The sequence below is a fragment of the Kogia breviceps genome, chromosome 2 (assembly GCF_026419965.1).
Source record: "Kogia breviceps isolate mKogBre1 chromosome 2, mKogBre1 haplotype 1, whole genome shotgun sequence".
Taxonomy (NCBI): Eukaryota; Metazoa; Chordata; class Mammalia; order Artiodactyla; family Physeteridae; genus Kogia; species Kogia breviceps.
In genome coordinates this window covers 194,922,196-194,938,129 of record NC_081311.1, presented here as the reverse complement: position 1 = coordinate 194,938,129, position 15,934 = coordinate 194,922,196, and the positions used below count along the sequence as shown (strand labels likewise).

Below are 15,934 nucleotides of genomic sequence, written 5' to 3'. Positions count from 1 at the left end.
TCCTAAGGCGCTGCAACAAACTACCACAAACTGGGTGGCTTAAGAACAACAGAACTTTGTTCTCTCACACTCCTGGAGACCAGAAGTCCAAAATCAAGGCAGGGCCACGCTCCCTCTGAATGCTGCGGGGGAGAACCTGTCCCATGCCTCTCTCCTAGATTCTGGTGGCTGCTGGCAACACTTGGCGTTCCTTAGCTTGTAGACGCATCACCCCGAGATCTCTGCCAGCGTCTTCACACAGTGTTCTCCTGTCTGTGTGTCTGTGTCTCTGTGTCCCAATTTCCCTCTTCTTATAAAGACACCGGTTATTGGATTAGGGCTAATCAGTACGATACCATCTTAACACCATTACATCTGCAAAGACCCTATTTCCAAATCAAGTCACATTCAAGGTACGAGGCATTAGGACCTCAACATATCTTTTCAGGGGACACAATTCAACCCGCCACACCTACAAAGTAAAGTTTAAAATGTCTTTGCTTTTTTTAGTCCTAGAACAGATCTCAGTAACAGCACAAAGACAGAGCGCTACATTAAAGAGTTATTTGAATTTTTTTGTGTTGTTATATTATCAACTTGATAATTACTTAAGTTCATTTGTTTCAGTTTATTTTCAATTCTAGGGTTTGATTTTTTTCCCCCATACTTTTGTATTTTTAAAAATTATTTGAATATGTAAAACATCTACATGGTTATATATTCAAAACTATATAAAAAGTACACTCAGAAAGGTCTTACTCTCTACCCCAGCTCTGGAAATAACCATCTTTACTGGTTTCTCTTCTTTCCTTCCTGTGTTTCTCGTTTGGGATGGGATGGGGTGGGGTGGGGTGTGTAATTGTATGACTTCCTCTTCCTTAGTTCACAAACTGCATGTGCTCTTTCATACCTTGCTTCTTTCACATAGCACCGGAAATCACTCCATACTGGTTCAGAAACACCTTCCTCACTCTCAGTTCTGCTACATAGGACGTTTTTGGGTGACTATACCATGGTGTAGTCAACCAATCTTCTTTGGATGGTTATGTAGGTTGTTTCCAATATTTTGCTCTAAAAAATGATGTCATGAAGAATGACCTCGGGCACATCTTATTTTGTATTTCAGGGCGTGTCTTCAGGGTAATTCTGAGAAATGGAATTGCTGGGTCAAAGGGGTAATGCGTGTTGTTTCAGTCCGACTGGGCCACTCTAACAAAATAGCATAGACTGGGTGGCTTGTGAACAGCAAACGCTTATTTTTCACACTTCTGGAGGCTGGGAAAGCCAAGACCAAGACGAGGGATCTCTCTGGGGTCTCTTTTATAAGGGCACTAATCTCATAGATGAGGACTCCACGCTCATGACCTAATCATCTTCCAAAACCCCACCTCCAGCACCTTGGGGGGTTAGGATTTCAGCATACGAATTTGCGGGGGACACAAACACTCAGTCCATTGCACATATGTGGTTCTGTTAGTTAGGGTCAAATTCCCTTCCATATGAGGTTGGACAGTTCTGCTCTCCCATCAGCAACGCACAAGTGCCTGTTTCTCCTGAAGACTTTCAATTCGGTCATAACAGAACATTAGAGCACTCCATCTTCAAGACCCGCACACAGCTGGTGGAGATTCACAACACGTGAAGTGCTGAAACGAAGGCCTTAGGTTATGGAAGGGACACCATGTACTCTCAGGTGCTCCCAACAGGAAGGAATTTTCCAGTTCGGTTCTATTGTTTCCCTGACTCACTGTGTCTAGGAGGCTTTCCTCTCTCCTGCTAAAAATCCATCACTTCTTACAGAAAACACTCAACTGATGACAGGTTAGAGCCTCTTTCTTTTTAAAGAACAAATGCTAATTTCAAAGGGAAGAATGTATTTCTGGCGAGCTTAAGACCCTCCTCTGAGACTCCCTACAAAAGACCCTCATGGGGCTTCCCTGGTGGCGCAGTGGTTGAGAGTCCGCCTGCCGATGCAGGAGACACGGGTTCGTGCCCTGGTCCGGGAGGATCCCACGTGCCGCGGAGCAGCTAAGCCCGTGAGCCATGGCCACTAGGCCTGCGCGTCCGGAGCCTGTGCTCCGCAACGGGAGAGGCCACAACAGTGAGAGGCCCGCATAACGCAAAAAAAAAAAAAAAAAAAAAAAAAGACCCTCATGGTTAGGAAGAAAAGAGAGACTAATAAGGACCGTCTCTTTACCCTGAGCCTAACAAAGAAACAAGCCTCGAGATCCCACTGACACTGTGACAAATAAAAGCTACTCCAAGGGCTGAGCAACACTTTAGAAATAGCAATAATTTAGCATGCAATCTTCACTGCGTGGAAAAAATGAGACATGGGTTTAAAATTAGGAAAAGAAGCATCAACCGGTCAGCTCAGGGGAGGGGTGAACAGTAAATAGGTAAAGAAACAAAAGTGAAATTTCACTTCTTTGCTGGTAAACTGATGCTTCCCCCGGAAAGGGATGGTACTTCAACTAACAGTGCACTCACCTGCTGAGGCAGTAGCAAGGAGAGGAAGTTTGTATTTAGTGGTGAAAGGAAAGGGTTTGTAAATGTTTCTATGACTGTAATTTACCAAGCACTGGGATGAGACCAAAAGAACGCCTGTGCTTTCAAGCCTCCTCCACTCCACCTCCGTTTGGTGACTATGTCTTGAGCTTCCAGGATGTACAAGGTCTCTGCAGGCACAGTGAGGGGGTGGACATCAATCAGGCTGAGTCCTGTCTCCATGAACAGTCCAGGAGGACAGAGAATTCATTCTCCAAGAACACGATCACGCCTTAAAGACAACCCTGGTGAAGTGCTACAGGAGACCCTAAGTGAGCAAATACAGCCTGCCATGAGATAGGTTGCAGGGTGGGCTTCATGGAGGAGGTGGCATTTGAGCCAGCCCAGGTGGGATATAGCCATGCAGGAGGGCAGGTAAAGGCTTGTGGTGTTAGGAGACCTGCCTTTGATGGGAGGCAGTCATTTCTTTGATGACTCTTTCGATGGGACCAGGACTTCAATGGAAAAAGAAGGAGCATTCTGGTTAGGAGTTATTCATGTGGGTTTATGGAAGGAAAAGGGGAATTTCTGGAAAAGGGACTATTTTTACAACCAGGCAGATTAGAATATCAGGTAAGTGCTTTAATTTCAGAGATTGCCAGGAAGTAATCTACTGTAAAATTTGAATTTGTGATTCTTTGGAAACTGAAGAGCTTTTTAAAAGATAGGTTTATGTAATGAATTGACGTGTTTTCCCCCAAGTAAATCTAGAGAACACAAAATAGCTAAGCCCCCTTTTTCAAGTTCATCAGGATTCCCTATGGTTGTGTGAACACTTTAAACTCATGTTCTACATGTATGCACATTAAGGGATTGAATTTTTTAAGTAACTTTTTTTCCCCTTATTACATAAGTGACACACTTACTGCCAGAAAAAAATTTTTTAAACACATATGAGTAAAAAGATGAAAATTCCCTCAGAATCTGACCCATCAACCACAAGTACTATGAAATGTTTTTTGGTGATCATTCTTCCAGTCCTTTGCAAATACACATGTATGCTTAAAAGTCCATACAGATAACCTATTTCCAAACAAAATAAGATCGTGCTACCATCCAGTTTGGGAATCTGCTTTTCTAGTCAATATATTACGGGCATCTTTCCAGATTATTAAAGATTTTCTAAATCATTTTAATGATATTCCATTTTAGAGACATGTCATAGTCTAAACAGTCGATTTCCTATTATTGGACTTTTAGGCTACTCCAAATATTTCACTGTTATAAATAACACTGTAATCAATATTTTTGTAGCTAATTTTTCACATGGATTCTTACAGTTCATTAGGATACATTCCTAGAATTAGAATCTCTTTGCCAGAGAGTATGAACATTTGCAGATTTGTGATACGGGTGTCAGAGTGCCCTCTAGAAAGGTTGCACCAATTCACACTCCCACCTCCAGAGGCAAATGACAGTTTCCAAGCCTGGGCTAACATTGGCTGATCATTTTTTAAACTCTTTGATTGCTGTGTATCTGCTGTGCTTTTGGAATCCGTGCTTTCTCTTTGTTGTAACTCATCTGTTTGTTGTACACTGTGGTCAACAGTTCCCTTTTTTTAGAGCCTTCCAAATAGAAATACCCAACAGTAGTCAAAAGCTTTGAATTCCTGGGAAGAAAGGCATTTTTAACAACACGATGACAGGCAGTCAAGGACCTGGAACCAGGCACTTTGGTGGGACAACTCCTTTGTGCTTCTAACAGCTCTTGTCATAAAGTGACCAGTCTCTACCAAAGACATATTGGTCTTTTTATGAGACTCTAAATCCTTGAACGTTTAGTCCTGGTGACTCAACACAGAACATTCTTTCTACTGGATGTTAAGGGCGAGGTGGTTTGCTTCGGTAGGAAATGAAAAGTTGTCATGCTACTTACTTCTTGTTAAGGAAAATAGTTCCCTAAAATCCAATTATTTGCAGTTTTCAAAGAACAACGTGTGAACAACGTCTAGTTATTAATTTTGTTTACTACATGCTTTTCCTTCAAGTATATTTTATTTATGAATGGACATCTTTTTCTTTCTTGTTTCATATCTTAAATAGTTTTGCTACATTTGGTTAATAGTTAAGGCAATGCCTTCTCCATTACAATAGCGAATGTATTTTAGCATTAAATGTAGGCTTCCTAAATAATAATAATATCACTTTCTATTTGTATAGTATACTATAGTTTACAAAATGCCCTAATTAATATAGTTCTAAATTAGATCTAACTATATAGTTTGTAAGGTGATTTAAAATTAATAAATGTTGGGCTTCCCTGGTGGCGCAGTGGTTGAGAGTCCGCCTGCCGATGCAGGGGACACGGGTTCGTGCCCCGGTCCGGGAAGATCCCACATGCCGCGGAGCGGCTGGGCCTGTGAGCCGTGGCCGCTGAGCCTGCGCGTCCGGAGCCTGTGCTCCGCAACGGGAGAGGCCACAGCAGTGAGAGGCCCGCGTACCGTAAAAAAAAAAAAAAAAAAAAAAAAAAAAAAAAAATGTTTGAGTGGAAGGAAGTGGGCTATCAATGCCTTTACAGTTTGAGTTCCAACTAAGAGTGTATAAACCTTAATGACCACAACTTAAAATGTAAATTATTAGATTAGGAATGTACCAAAGCAACTCCTAATCTCATTTCCTCCAAATTTCATCCTCAACATATTTTGGAAATAGCAGTATTTTCTCTTAGGTCCCCCTCATTTCAGAAATGCTCCTATTGGTCAAAAGTGTATGACATCACCCATAGCCAAAATCCTCAGGCTCTATGTGTCCCCAGCTCCTTGGTTAGGAATGTTCCAAAGAAACCCACATCCCAGGCCCACTCTCATTTTCCACTGTTTCAGACAAACACACAACATGATAGTGTTTTATCCGTGAGTTATTTGGGGGAGCCTGTTTTGAGAAATACATTTCTATCCAGGCCATACAATTGTCTGCATCTCATAATTGACGATACGGCCACCATTTGTCTCAGCCTTTTAAGGACAGTACTAAGGACACATGAACCATCAAATTGCTCTGGAAGTTCTGACATTTCACTAGCCAAACAACATCATCCAGGCTGCCTCTCACTCCTGGAAGTGGAGCAAAGATTGGCTGCCTATTTTTGATTCTGAGAATGTATTCAGCAGAGCAATATCGAAGCTTCTGGGCAGCTAAGCCCTCGGACCGCCATGCCTACTTCCCATGATCACTGAAACCTGTCCAACACTCGCATATCTTCTTAAATCAGACCAAGATTTGTATGCATCTCTTCATCCCTCTGGGATTTTCCCTATTTAACCCAAACTATAACAACTGTCCACCATAGCAACCACGTCAAAAAAGAACAAAACAAAAACAAAATGCTCCTCACTTCATCCAAAGATTTTTTGACTCACCGCAGCAGGGCGGTTACCTCCCCCACGCTCGAGGCACCAACCCCAGAAACCTGCTAGTTCCCAAAGAGGGCAATGAAGGAATCACCTTCTAGCGCAAGAAGGCCAAGATGTAACACCAAGGGAGAGCTGGTGCTAGACTCAGTAACTGTAGAAGAAAGAATGAAACCAAGGACATGTCCACATAACACCTACCAACTTCCCCACATTTACTTATTCACTGACTATTTCCCGATGCCTCCTTGCTGGGCTGGATGCTGGGGATGCAGAAGTAAATGACATCTTCAGAGCTGCCCCACCCCCAAATCTCAGGTCACTGGGAAGAGAAACCATGCAAGTGGGTGATAACAGGGCAGAGCTAACAGAGCAAAGGCAGGGCCATGGGAGCTCTCAGGGGTGACCCAGCTCCCAACCGGGCAGCCCAAGTCCAGGCTGCACATTAACTCCATTAGCAATGAAGTGCCAGCAAGGTACCAGGGAGTCACTGAAAACAACAGATGTGTGGAAACAGACGTGCTTGAGGGAAACTAACCTGGCAGCGGCATATGGGGCAGACTGACAGAGAGAAAAAGAGACCAAGGAAAGGAAGGCTGTAAGAGGAATGTGGTCACTGTACTCTAAACCAGATTCAAGGCTTGCAAAGTTAGGGTACAACCCACAAGACCACCCTCAGTTCAGAAATTCATGAGAAGGACTCAGAGCTGTTACTGATGGTTACGGCTTATTACAGTGAAAGGCTACACTTTTTTTTTTTTTTTTTTTTTTTTTTTTTGTGGTACGCGGGCCTCTCACTGTCGTGGCCTCTCCCGTTGCGGAGCACAGGCTCCGGACGCGCAGGCTCAGCGGCCATGGCTCACAGGCCCAGCCACTCCGCGGGGCACGTGGGATCTTCCCGGACCGGGGCACGAACCCGTGTCCCCTGCATCGGCAGGCGGACTCTCAACCACTGCGCCACCAGGGAAGCCCAAGGCTACACTTTTAAATCAGACAAGGGTAGAGATGCATAGGACAAAATCCAGAAAAGTTCCACTCGGAACTTCCAGTTGTCTTGTCCCTATGAAATTGTGGACAGAGCTAACATTCCCAGGTAACACTGTGTGACAATATTACCAACCAGGAAGCTCATCTGAGCCTGGGCGCTCAGAGTTTTTATTGGAGCTCCATCAGCTAGAACTGGTTAGCCACCCAGATGGCTGACCTCAGTCTTCAGCCCCTCTGGAGGTTGAGCTATTGTCACGTGGCCCAAAGCCTCCACCTTATCTGATGTGGCCCCAGCCCCCAGGTAAGCAAAGGCATTCTTATCAGACATTCCACTGGCTTAGAGGTCACCTCCCCCGGGAAGCCCAAGGAAAAGGTCAGACGTCTCTTTGGGTAAGATTAATTCTTTACTAAACAGGGATAAATTGATTGTGTTTTAAACTTATTTCTGTAACGTGTTACAGTCCCACATTTAAAATTATCCTTCTGATAATAAGTAACGAAAGATCTCCCCCTCCACCTCACCAGTAAAATGCTTCTAACCACACAACAGAAGAATCTAAATTCGGAGAGTCTCCTTGTGGGGGAAGTCTTTTTATCCACTGAGTATGGTTTCTCTTGGAGCCGCAGTGAGAGAGGCTACATCTTGTCCTTTTCCTAACTTTCGCCTGGATTTGGAGGGTCCATTTAGCCTCAAGTCTGTAGCCTTCTGGGGACTGACTGTTGGTACTGCCTCTCTGGGTTAAATTTGTTGATTTTCAAAGCAACTGAAAAAGTCTTTTAAGAGTGACAAAAATAAACTGTGTTTATGGATTTAAAAGCTATAGTTAATTAAAAGTTATCAAGCACCTGTTTCTAGAAGTTTTAAAATGTATATTTGAGGATTACCTTCTCACTACAAAGTCATTTTCCTACTAGATTTAAGAATACAGATGTGTTTTAACCTGTGATAATCGGGTGGCATACCATGTGACCCTAAAAATATTTAGAATAAGAAAACAGAAACTTGCAGTTCCTTAATCAACACAAGGGTAGTCTTGATTTACCAGCACATACTTGCCAAAATCTGCCATTAGCCAGCTTTGTGATCTTGGGCTTGTTATTTTAACCCTCTGGTTCTGCTTCCTTTTCTGTAAAATAAAAGTTGAACCAGATCATTTCTAAGCTTCCTTCTGCTTCTAGCAATTCTCCCTCAGAATAAAGTAACATTTTATTAACATAAATGAGAACGCCTGAAGGCTGAGGTTGCTACATAAATAAGAATCCACTTTGTTTCCAATATTTACCTTTTATAATCCAAAGGAAGAAATAAAGAATCTTTAGATAAAATATATAAAATAACTAAATATTTTTTTAAAACATATCATTAATTCCTTAACAAATGCTTATAGACCACCAATTATGGACTAATCAAGTATAAATATTTGCAATATTTACCTATACTTTATTTTGTGAATGATTTAGAGCAAAATGTCAGTTAAGTGGAGATTTTAATAATAGCCTGCCCAATAAGCACTAAGTATGATTGAAAATAGAACATGGGGAATTTAGCTTAAGGTTATATGCCTTCAGAACACAGTGACTTTCTAAACCGATTTTATAATTAGAAGGATATTTTTAGCTTATTTTTCAATTGGAAGGTTTTATTATACTCATCTTAATACATGTAATTCACTGGAACATTTTCTGATTAAAAAAAAAATGAGTCTTTTCTCCTCAGTGCAACCAAGTGTGAAAGTGACAGCTTCCATTTAGTGTTACATCAAATTTCAGGGGCAGTGAAACCATGCAAAGTAGCAGGTCCTAGTGACTGCCCAGCCAGTGCACCTCCTTGGACCCCGATGAAAGATGAGTAGGACACCAGGGTGCCCACCCTAGAGGAGCCCGTGTCTTAGTGTAAGGATGGCCCTCTTCACAGAGAATTACAGTGCCAGGCAATGCCGCTGGATATACAGGGTTCAGGGCCTGGTGGGGAGGCTCCAGGGAGCCTCAACCAGTAACGGTGAGGACTTGGGGGGTAAGGTGGGCAGTTCCAGCCAAGGAAGATGGCAAGGAGTGGGACACCTGGTAAAGAGCCCATTACAGAGGCAGAAGGTGGCCTTTGCCCACAGGGGATGGGACTCCAACAGATGTTTTTAAGCAGGGGAGGGACAGAAGCCCACCCATAGGTTAAAAAGGAGACAGAGAGAAGGATGGACAGAGAGAAGGATGGGACAGAGAGAGGTCTAAGTACCAAGGAGGGGACAGCTTTGAAAGCTTTTGGGGATCCAGGGGGCTCAGTGAGGCATTGACATGTGGGGCGACAGGAGGTACAGGAGCAGTTGAGGCTGTCCCTCACGTTCTGCGTGGCCTCCTGGTTGGCTGCTGGTGGTGCTGGGGATGTGAGTGTTTAGCAGACATCCAGGTGAAGACTGCCAGTGGCCAGATGAAAATGTAGAGCTCAAGAGAGGGCTGTCCGGAGATACACAGAATGAGTCAAGGAAAGGAGTGGCTTGGGTTGGAAAGACAGAAGACCTGATGGTTGTCACGCAAACATTATAGGCCTTAAGGGCAAGAGGAGATCAGACCTGTCCGTTCTGGCCCCTCGAGGGGAACGAGGGCTAAGAGGCAGCTTTAGGAACTGGTTTGCGTCAACCTGAGCACCTTTTCCTGGAGTCCGAGGGAATGCGCACGGACCGCCGGCGTCGCCAGCTGAAGTCTGGGAAAGGGAGTTCCCCTCTTGGCAAAATGGCCCCTTCCTGAGCTGCTTTCTCTCCTTTTCCACTCCAACTCTCCCTTTACAATTGCCGCGCTCTAGACGGCTGGCTAAGGAATTCACTACTAAGTAGTAAGCGAACCCCTCCCAGCAGGAGTATTTGCATCGAAAACCCGAGGAATTTGTTATAATTTAAACAAATGCCCCGTGGGTGGACTGTGCAGGGGAAGTTGTCGAGAAGATTTTCCACTCTGGTCTGCACAACCCACCCTCCGCAGGTAACCTCCTGGCTCTGGCCCGCAGAGGCAGGCCGCCGTCCCGGTACCGCCCAGGGGAGCGGGGAGCGGAGGGGCTGCCCTCAGAGAAGGCCACCGGGGAGGGCTCCAATTCTCTTGCTGGACTTGGAGTCGGAGTTTGGAGTTGTCCCTCTAGATTTCCAAGTCACACGGGACCACTCACACTCCCCTCGACTCCAGTTTCCCATTTTTGCTCGCTCTCTGTATCCGGAAGCGAGTTGAACTAGCTAACACAAAGGTGCAGATTCCGAAAGTCATGGTGACCGGGCAGGGAAACCGGGTGGAGGCTTTGGGGCCACTTTGTTTCTCCTCCACTCCCTCTCCTAGACCCACCCCGTGCTGCCAGGACCTCGGGGTAGCTGGGGGCAGCCAGACTCGTCCGGGAGAGGCTTCCACGCTGGCCCCCTCTCCATAGTCAGGTCAGGAGCGGACATCCTCGAGGGTCCCTCGAGGCTGGGCCCGGAGCGACAGAGGCGGGGGTCTCCGGGCGGGTCCCTGTGAAGGACCTCACAGGATGCGCGGGGTGGGCAAGGCGGAAGTTCGAGGACGCGCCGGGCAGAGGGTCACCTCGCCCCTACCTTCCAAGTTCGCCCCGCGAGCTGGCGGGATCTGGCCAGACGGCAAGGAGGGGGCGGGAAGACGGAGGAGCAGCTCGCCGGCCCCCACCCATCTTGCCCTCCTCGTCGCCCCTGCCGGGGCAGGGCCGCGGCGGAGGAGGGAGGCGCAGACCCAGCCGGCGGTCCCGGGCAGCAGTCGGCGCCCGCGGGCCCTGGGTCGCGCCCAAGGCCAGGCTCCCGCGCCCAAGGCCAGGCTCCCCCGCCCGGCTGCCGCCGGGCCTCGCCCCCGCCGCGCGCGCCCCACCCGCCTCCCCCGTTGCCGTGGCAACCCCGGGAGCCTCCAGGCGCGCGCAGGGGCGCCTGCTGGAGCTCTTGGCAGCGGCGGCGGCGGCGGCAGCTCCGGCTCCAGCTAAGCGCGCTGCGATCCCGCTCCGGAGCCCGCTCGTCGCCCCCCGCCCGGCTCCGGGCCCCCAGCGCGGTCCCCGACCCGGCCCCAGAGCCTGCCTGGCTGCCGGCCCCCATGGAGCTGCTGGCCGCAGCCTTCAGCGCCGCCTGCGCCGTGGACCACGACAGCTCCACCTCGGAGAGCGACGCGCGCGACTCTGCGGCGGGACACCTCCCTGGCAGGTGAGGACGAGCGGCCGTCCCGACCCCTGCGCGCCACCACTGCACGCCTGTGGCCCCAGCTTGCGTCCCTGCCCGGGGACGCCTATCCGAACTGCCTGTCCCCCGCCCCCCGCCTCGCGGGCCCCGCACCCCTCACTCCTCCCGCGGCCCCATCGTGCCCGCACGCCGCCTGGGGTCGCGGGTGCTCCCCAGCCGGGCCGCCGACACCCCTGTCCCTGCCCCGGGCCGCCTCCCGCGCCTTCTCTCGGGCGCCCTGGGCGCACGCGTCCCGTTCGGTGGCCCCTCTCCGCGCCGCGTGGCCCTGGGACTGGAGGATCGCAACCCAAAGAGGGCCGGGGGCCGTGTGACAGCGAGCGGCGCGGGGTACGCAGCGAGCGCAGGGCCCCGGGCCGCGGGACCCGTCCGGGCGGCGGGGCGGCGCCGCGAAGCGGGCAGGACGCGCCAAGTTTCCGACGCCTGCCCGCGAGCTCCGAAAACATGAAGGTTTGGGCGGGCTGGCGTGGGAATGAATTACCCGGTTGCGCCCTGGTGCGGTGACCAAAAGGGCCTGTGGGGCCTGCGTGGCAGGGAGCGGCGACGGCCGCTCGGCCTGGACATCCCGGTCAGGGTCCATCTGGCAAGGGCCGCCTGTGCGGACGCCTCTCGCGAGCTGGCCGAGGTGTGTCGTTGCTTAAAAATAACCGGCTCTTGCCTCTCCTCTCTCTCTGGCAGCGAGTCGTCCTCCACCCTGGGAAATGAGACCACACCCGAGGAGTGCCCGGCCCTTGCCGACGGCCCCACCACGCTCACCGAGGCCCTGCAGATGATCCACCCCATTCCCGCCGACTCCTGGAGGAACCTCATCGAACAAATAGGTGGGTGTCCCCAGCGGCGACGGGGCGTCGCTGGGGGAAACGTGGGTTCCTGGTGGACTCTGAGGGCTCCCCTGCTTGTGGGATGCCCTTGCATTTCCCCTGGACAAATGTTTCTGACAAGGAAGGTTACTGACATATTTGGTTCTAAATGGTTCCAGAGGCAAAACTGCCAACGTTTTAATAGTGGCTGTATAATTGGGCTCTAGCAAATGCGTTTCTTTCCTGCGCTCTTGGAGAGGTGTGTGCTTGTCCAGCCCTTTCCTGGGGAGGGCTCTCTGTCCTCTTGTGTCTTCTGCCAGAAAGTCCAGGGGTTAGGTGCTTGTGGGCCATGCAGGAGGGGAGGCTCCATGTGTCCCCCGCCATCCCCACCCGGGCGCCTGGGGAAGACCTGGAAAGGAAGGGGACCCTGCAGAGGGGACTTCTGGAGAGAGTCAGGCTGACTGGGGCAATTCCGGAAGGGGTGGCAGTGGCAGACTTTGCACAGGGGAAGGAAAGGTAAAGTAGAGAGAAGCTGGGAGCCTCAGAGGCCCCTGCGTTGGGAAGGGAAGCCTGGCTCCACCTGCCTGGCCAGAGCATGGCCAGAAGTGCAGGGCACAGCCCGCGTGTCCAGCTCCTGCACAGCTGCAGCTAAAGCTCTGTGAAAGCAGAAAGTGGATTGAGAAGGCATCCCCAAAACCCGAGCGCTTGCATTTAAAAGTCAAAAATTGCTGATGACATCAAACTAATTCTAATCTTCATCACCAGAGGTGGCCACAAGTGAGTGACGTGGGTTCTTCGGGCAATGGTACCGCCTAGAAATCTGTCTGTTCTTCAGGGTCGTCAGAGCAGCAGCTTATTCGTTACATTAAAAATTGGCTTGAAAATTTTCTTTCCTAAATTCATCATTATTGTTCTCCATCCCAAACACTCAGACGGACATGAAGTGTCTCCAATGTAAGTGGAGCTTCCATTGCCCCAGGAGACCCGTGTTTAGGAGACTTTTTGGGCAGGTTCTCTTTTCCCTGGCTGGGGTTTATTCTGGACTGAACCCTGGGAGGAGCTGAGCCCTCACAAAGCTGAGGGTGGAGCGCACACTGCATGCTGTTAAGCAGCGCTGACTCCAGGGATATTGTTCCTAGCGGGCCCCCTTCGTGTCGGGCTGGGTGGTGATGGTGGTGGCGGCTTTTCCCTCTGTTTGCTGGCGGAAATGGAGGAGGGGCTGATCTGAGGACAAACACACCCGAAAATCCCTTTTTTCCACCTCTGCCACAATGCCCTTTATAGCGAGGAGAGCCACCTAGGCCTTGGCATGTGCTGGAAGCCTCGAATTCCACCCTCTAGAAAGGGATTCTCTGGCTGAGGTCAATGTCAGGCCTAGGAAGGAAATCGAGGTGGGAGTGGGGAGATCCGTGCCTCCTCGCATGGAGAGAGAGGCTCCCTTCTGCAGTGTGGGCGTGTGGAGACCTCCTTCCTGGAGAGCCCGAGGCATAAACTCAAAGCTGGGAGTCGGGAGCCCTGAGCTCTGGTACCTGCTCATCCTGGCCCTCAGTTTCCTCATTTGGTAAACAGTAGAGACTGACATTCCGAGGCTTTTCTCCCACTATCTCCTGCTGTAATGGTGACTCTGTGTTTCTGGCTCCTGGGCTGGATCCATGGTCGGTGCTCAACAGATGTGCTGAATGACAGCACAGGACCGAGGCTGCCGTCTTCTCACATCCTTCATCATAGACTTGAGGCTTATGCCAAGCAGATTGCTGCAGGAGGCCAGCTGCTTTTAGCTCAACGAATGAGGTGAATTCTTTGCCAGGTATCAGGAAAGGACAACGCGTTCCTAAACACACAGTGGAATTAAGGGGGAAGGAAAGTGGGAAGACTATATGGGCATCTTGTAGACCACTGTGTTGAATTTTGCAGTGGCTCCCACCCAGGCAAGAACAAAATGATGCCAGGACTATGTGTGATGTGGTATCCAACTGTCATTGTAGTTGGTGGTGGCCCTGAAGATCATAGACCCTGAGACCCTGTGATGGGGTGGGTGTGTGTGTGCACGCACATGTGTGTGTGTGCTGTGGTTGTCTCTGGCACCTAACAAATGCTTGGTGCATAGAAGGTGCTCACTAAAAAATAAATGAATTCTCTGCCCTTTAGAAGTTTCTATCTGAAGGAGTCAAAGAAAAATATTACTCCCTTCAGAAAGTGAGATTTTGGAGGACTCGAGGAGCTTATTCTCCTTCTGCAGGGTAGCACAGCCAGCCTGATATAGATCATTTTAATTAGGAGAGATGGGAACTGAGCCTTCTAATTCTGCATGAATATAATACCAGGTGCCAGCTTTTACAGGTAAAATTAATTTTACTTACTGAATGTACAAAAGAGAAAATAGAAAAACATGAAATATCAACAGTATATCTCTACTACAAAAATTTAATCAGATAACATAGTTCCTCAGGTAAGGATAATAAAAATAAACAGGTCATGAAAATGGTTACACAGTGTGTCAGATAACTCTTTGTAATCATAGAAACTCCAGGAAAATGCTTGTTTAAATTCATATTCTGAAGACTTCAGAAAGAAGTAAGAAGTTTTTTGTTGTTTTTTTTTTTTGTGGTACGCGGGCCTCTCACTGTTGTGGTCTCTCCCGTTGCGGTGCACAGGCTCCAGACGCCCAGGCTCAGTGGCCATGGCTCACGGGCCCAGCCGCTCCGCAGCATGTGGGATCTTCCCAGACTGGGGCACGAACCCTCATCCCCTGCATCGGCAGGCGGATTCTCAACCACTACGCCACCAGGGAAACCCAGAAGTATGAAGTTTTAAGAAAATGCTAAGATTACTTGTATTGGGAGTCTTTGGCTGAGTGTAATAGAATATCCAGTGCCCCCACCAAAAAAATGACCTTAAAGAATGAAAGTATTCTATCTCAGTTGACTCCAGGAATGAGGTAGGAAGTTCTGCATTTGGTTCATTAAGTCAAGCAACCACCTAGTTCCTTTCCCTCTACCATTCTCAGCATTTGGGCTTCATATCACAAGATGGCTGCCAGAGCTCCATGCATCACATCCTCAAGCAACCATGTATAAAAACCAAAAAAAAAAAAAAAGGAGAAGTTTGTCTTCAAGTGTCTCCTGGGGAGGGACATCTTTTTGAGAAACCCTTCTTAAAGATGTAAGATGTCCCCTTAGTCTCCTTGGCAAGGTCATGTCACATGCTCATGTCTAAACCCAGCAGTGGCAAGGCGAAGGGAACCATCATGGTAGGTTTTGATCAGTCAGCATTCATCCACTTCCCTGAGCACAGACTAGGTCAGCATCCAGACAAAACCCCTCCCTGCCAGCTGGGAAGAAGGTCTGTGAGGGGATGGAGGAGATGCAGCCACAGTGTCTGCCACAATGTGATTTCAGAAATATTATTTTCAAGCCAACTACCCACAATGCTGCTATTTTTGTCTCTTTTCAGCATATGTATCACATCATCATGTGAGATGTTGGAGATAGCATTTACCCATGATTTACCCATCATGCTGACCCATGATACACATAACGTACCATGTAGCATACATAAGCCATATTTTTGAACTTTCAAAAAGATGCCAAATTGGTTAGATATTTTTGAGAAGCTTGGAAACTGCATTTTTAAAGGTGTTCAACTCAACAAATATGTGAGTACCTACTATGTGGGAATCACTGTGCTAAGCTTTGTAAAGTGAATCCAAGTCAACTCGTGGAATCCTGGTTTCTTTAAACCTCTGTAAAAACATTATCGTAATCACAGGAGATTAATTGGTTCGATGTTGGCAATTGTAATCATATCTTATGCTCATGACTGAACCGGTTTATGTAGTGGCTTTAAACCTCTGTCTTTATAGATCTTCAATCTGGGTTGCATTTAGCATAGATTTAGATTTTCTTTTTCATTCCTTTGTCAAATAACTCCATGTTGTAATCTGCTGGATTGTAACATAAAATCACAGGATCTTTTTTTTTTTTTAAGTAAATGTTATACTTAGCATAAAGCCTTTATAATTTAGCATTATGGTACATAGAAAGCCAACTAATTTAATCCACAAGGT

At 48.2% G+C, this 15,934-nt stretch overlaps 1 protein-coding gene and 1 pseudogene across 1 annotated transcript in view; both read left to right on the top strand.

Moving 5' to 3' along the window:
* The window catches only part of LOC136793418 (ephexin-1 pseudogene), a 38,394-nt pseudogene extending 28,128 nt beyond the window's left edge, over positions 1 to 10,266 (top strand).
* A 454-nt stretch (positions 10,267 to 10,720) lies between these two features.
* NGEF (neuronal guanine nucleotide exchange factor) overlaps positions 10,721 to 15,934 on the top strand; it is a 43,692-nt gene continuing 38,478 nt past the window's right edge. Inside the window, exons 1-2 of the mRNA XM_059054388.2 lie at positions 10,721 to 11,035; positions 11,747 to 11,889. Coding sequence (XP_058910371.1) covers positions 10,929 to 11,035; positions 11,747 to 11,889 — 250 coding nt within the window. The 5' untranslated portion in view covers positions 10,721 to 10,928. The remainder of the gene's footprint in view (positions 11,036 to 11,746; positions 11,890 to 15,934) is intronic.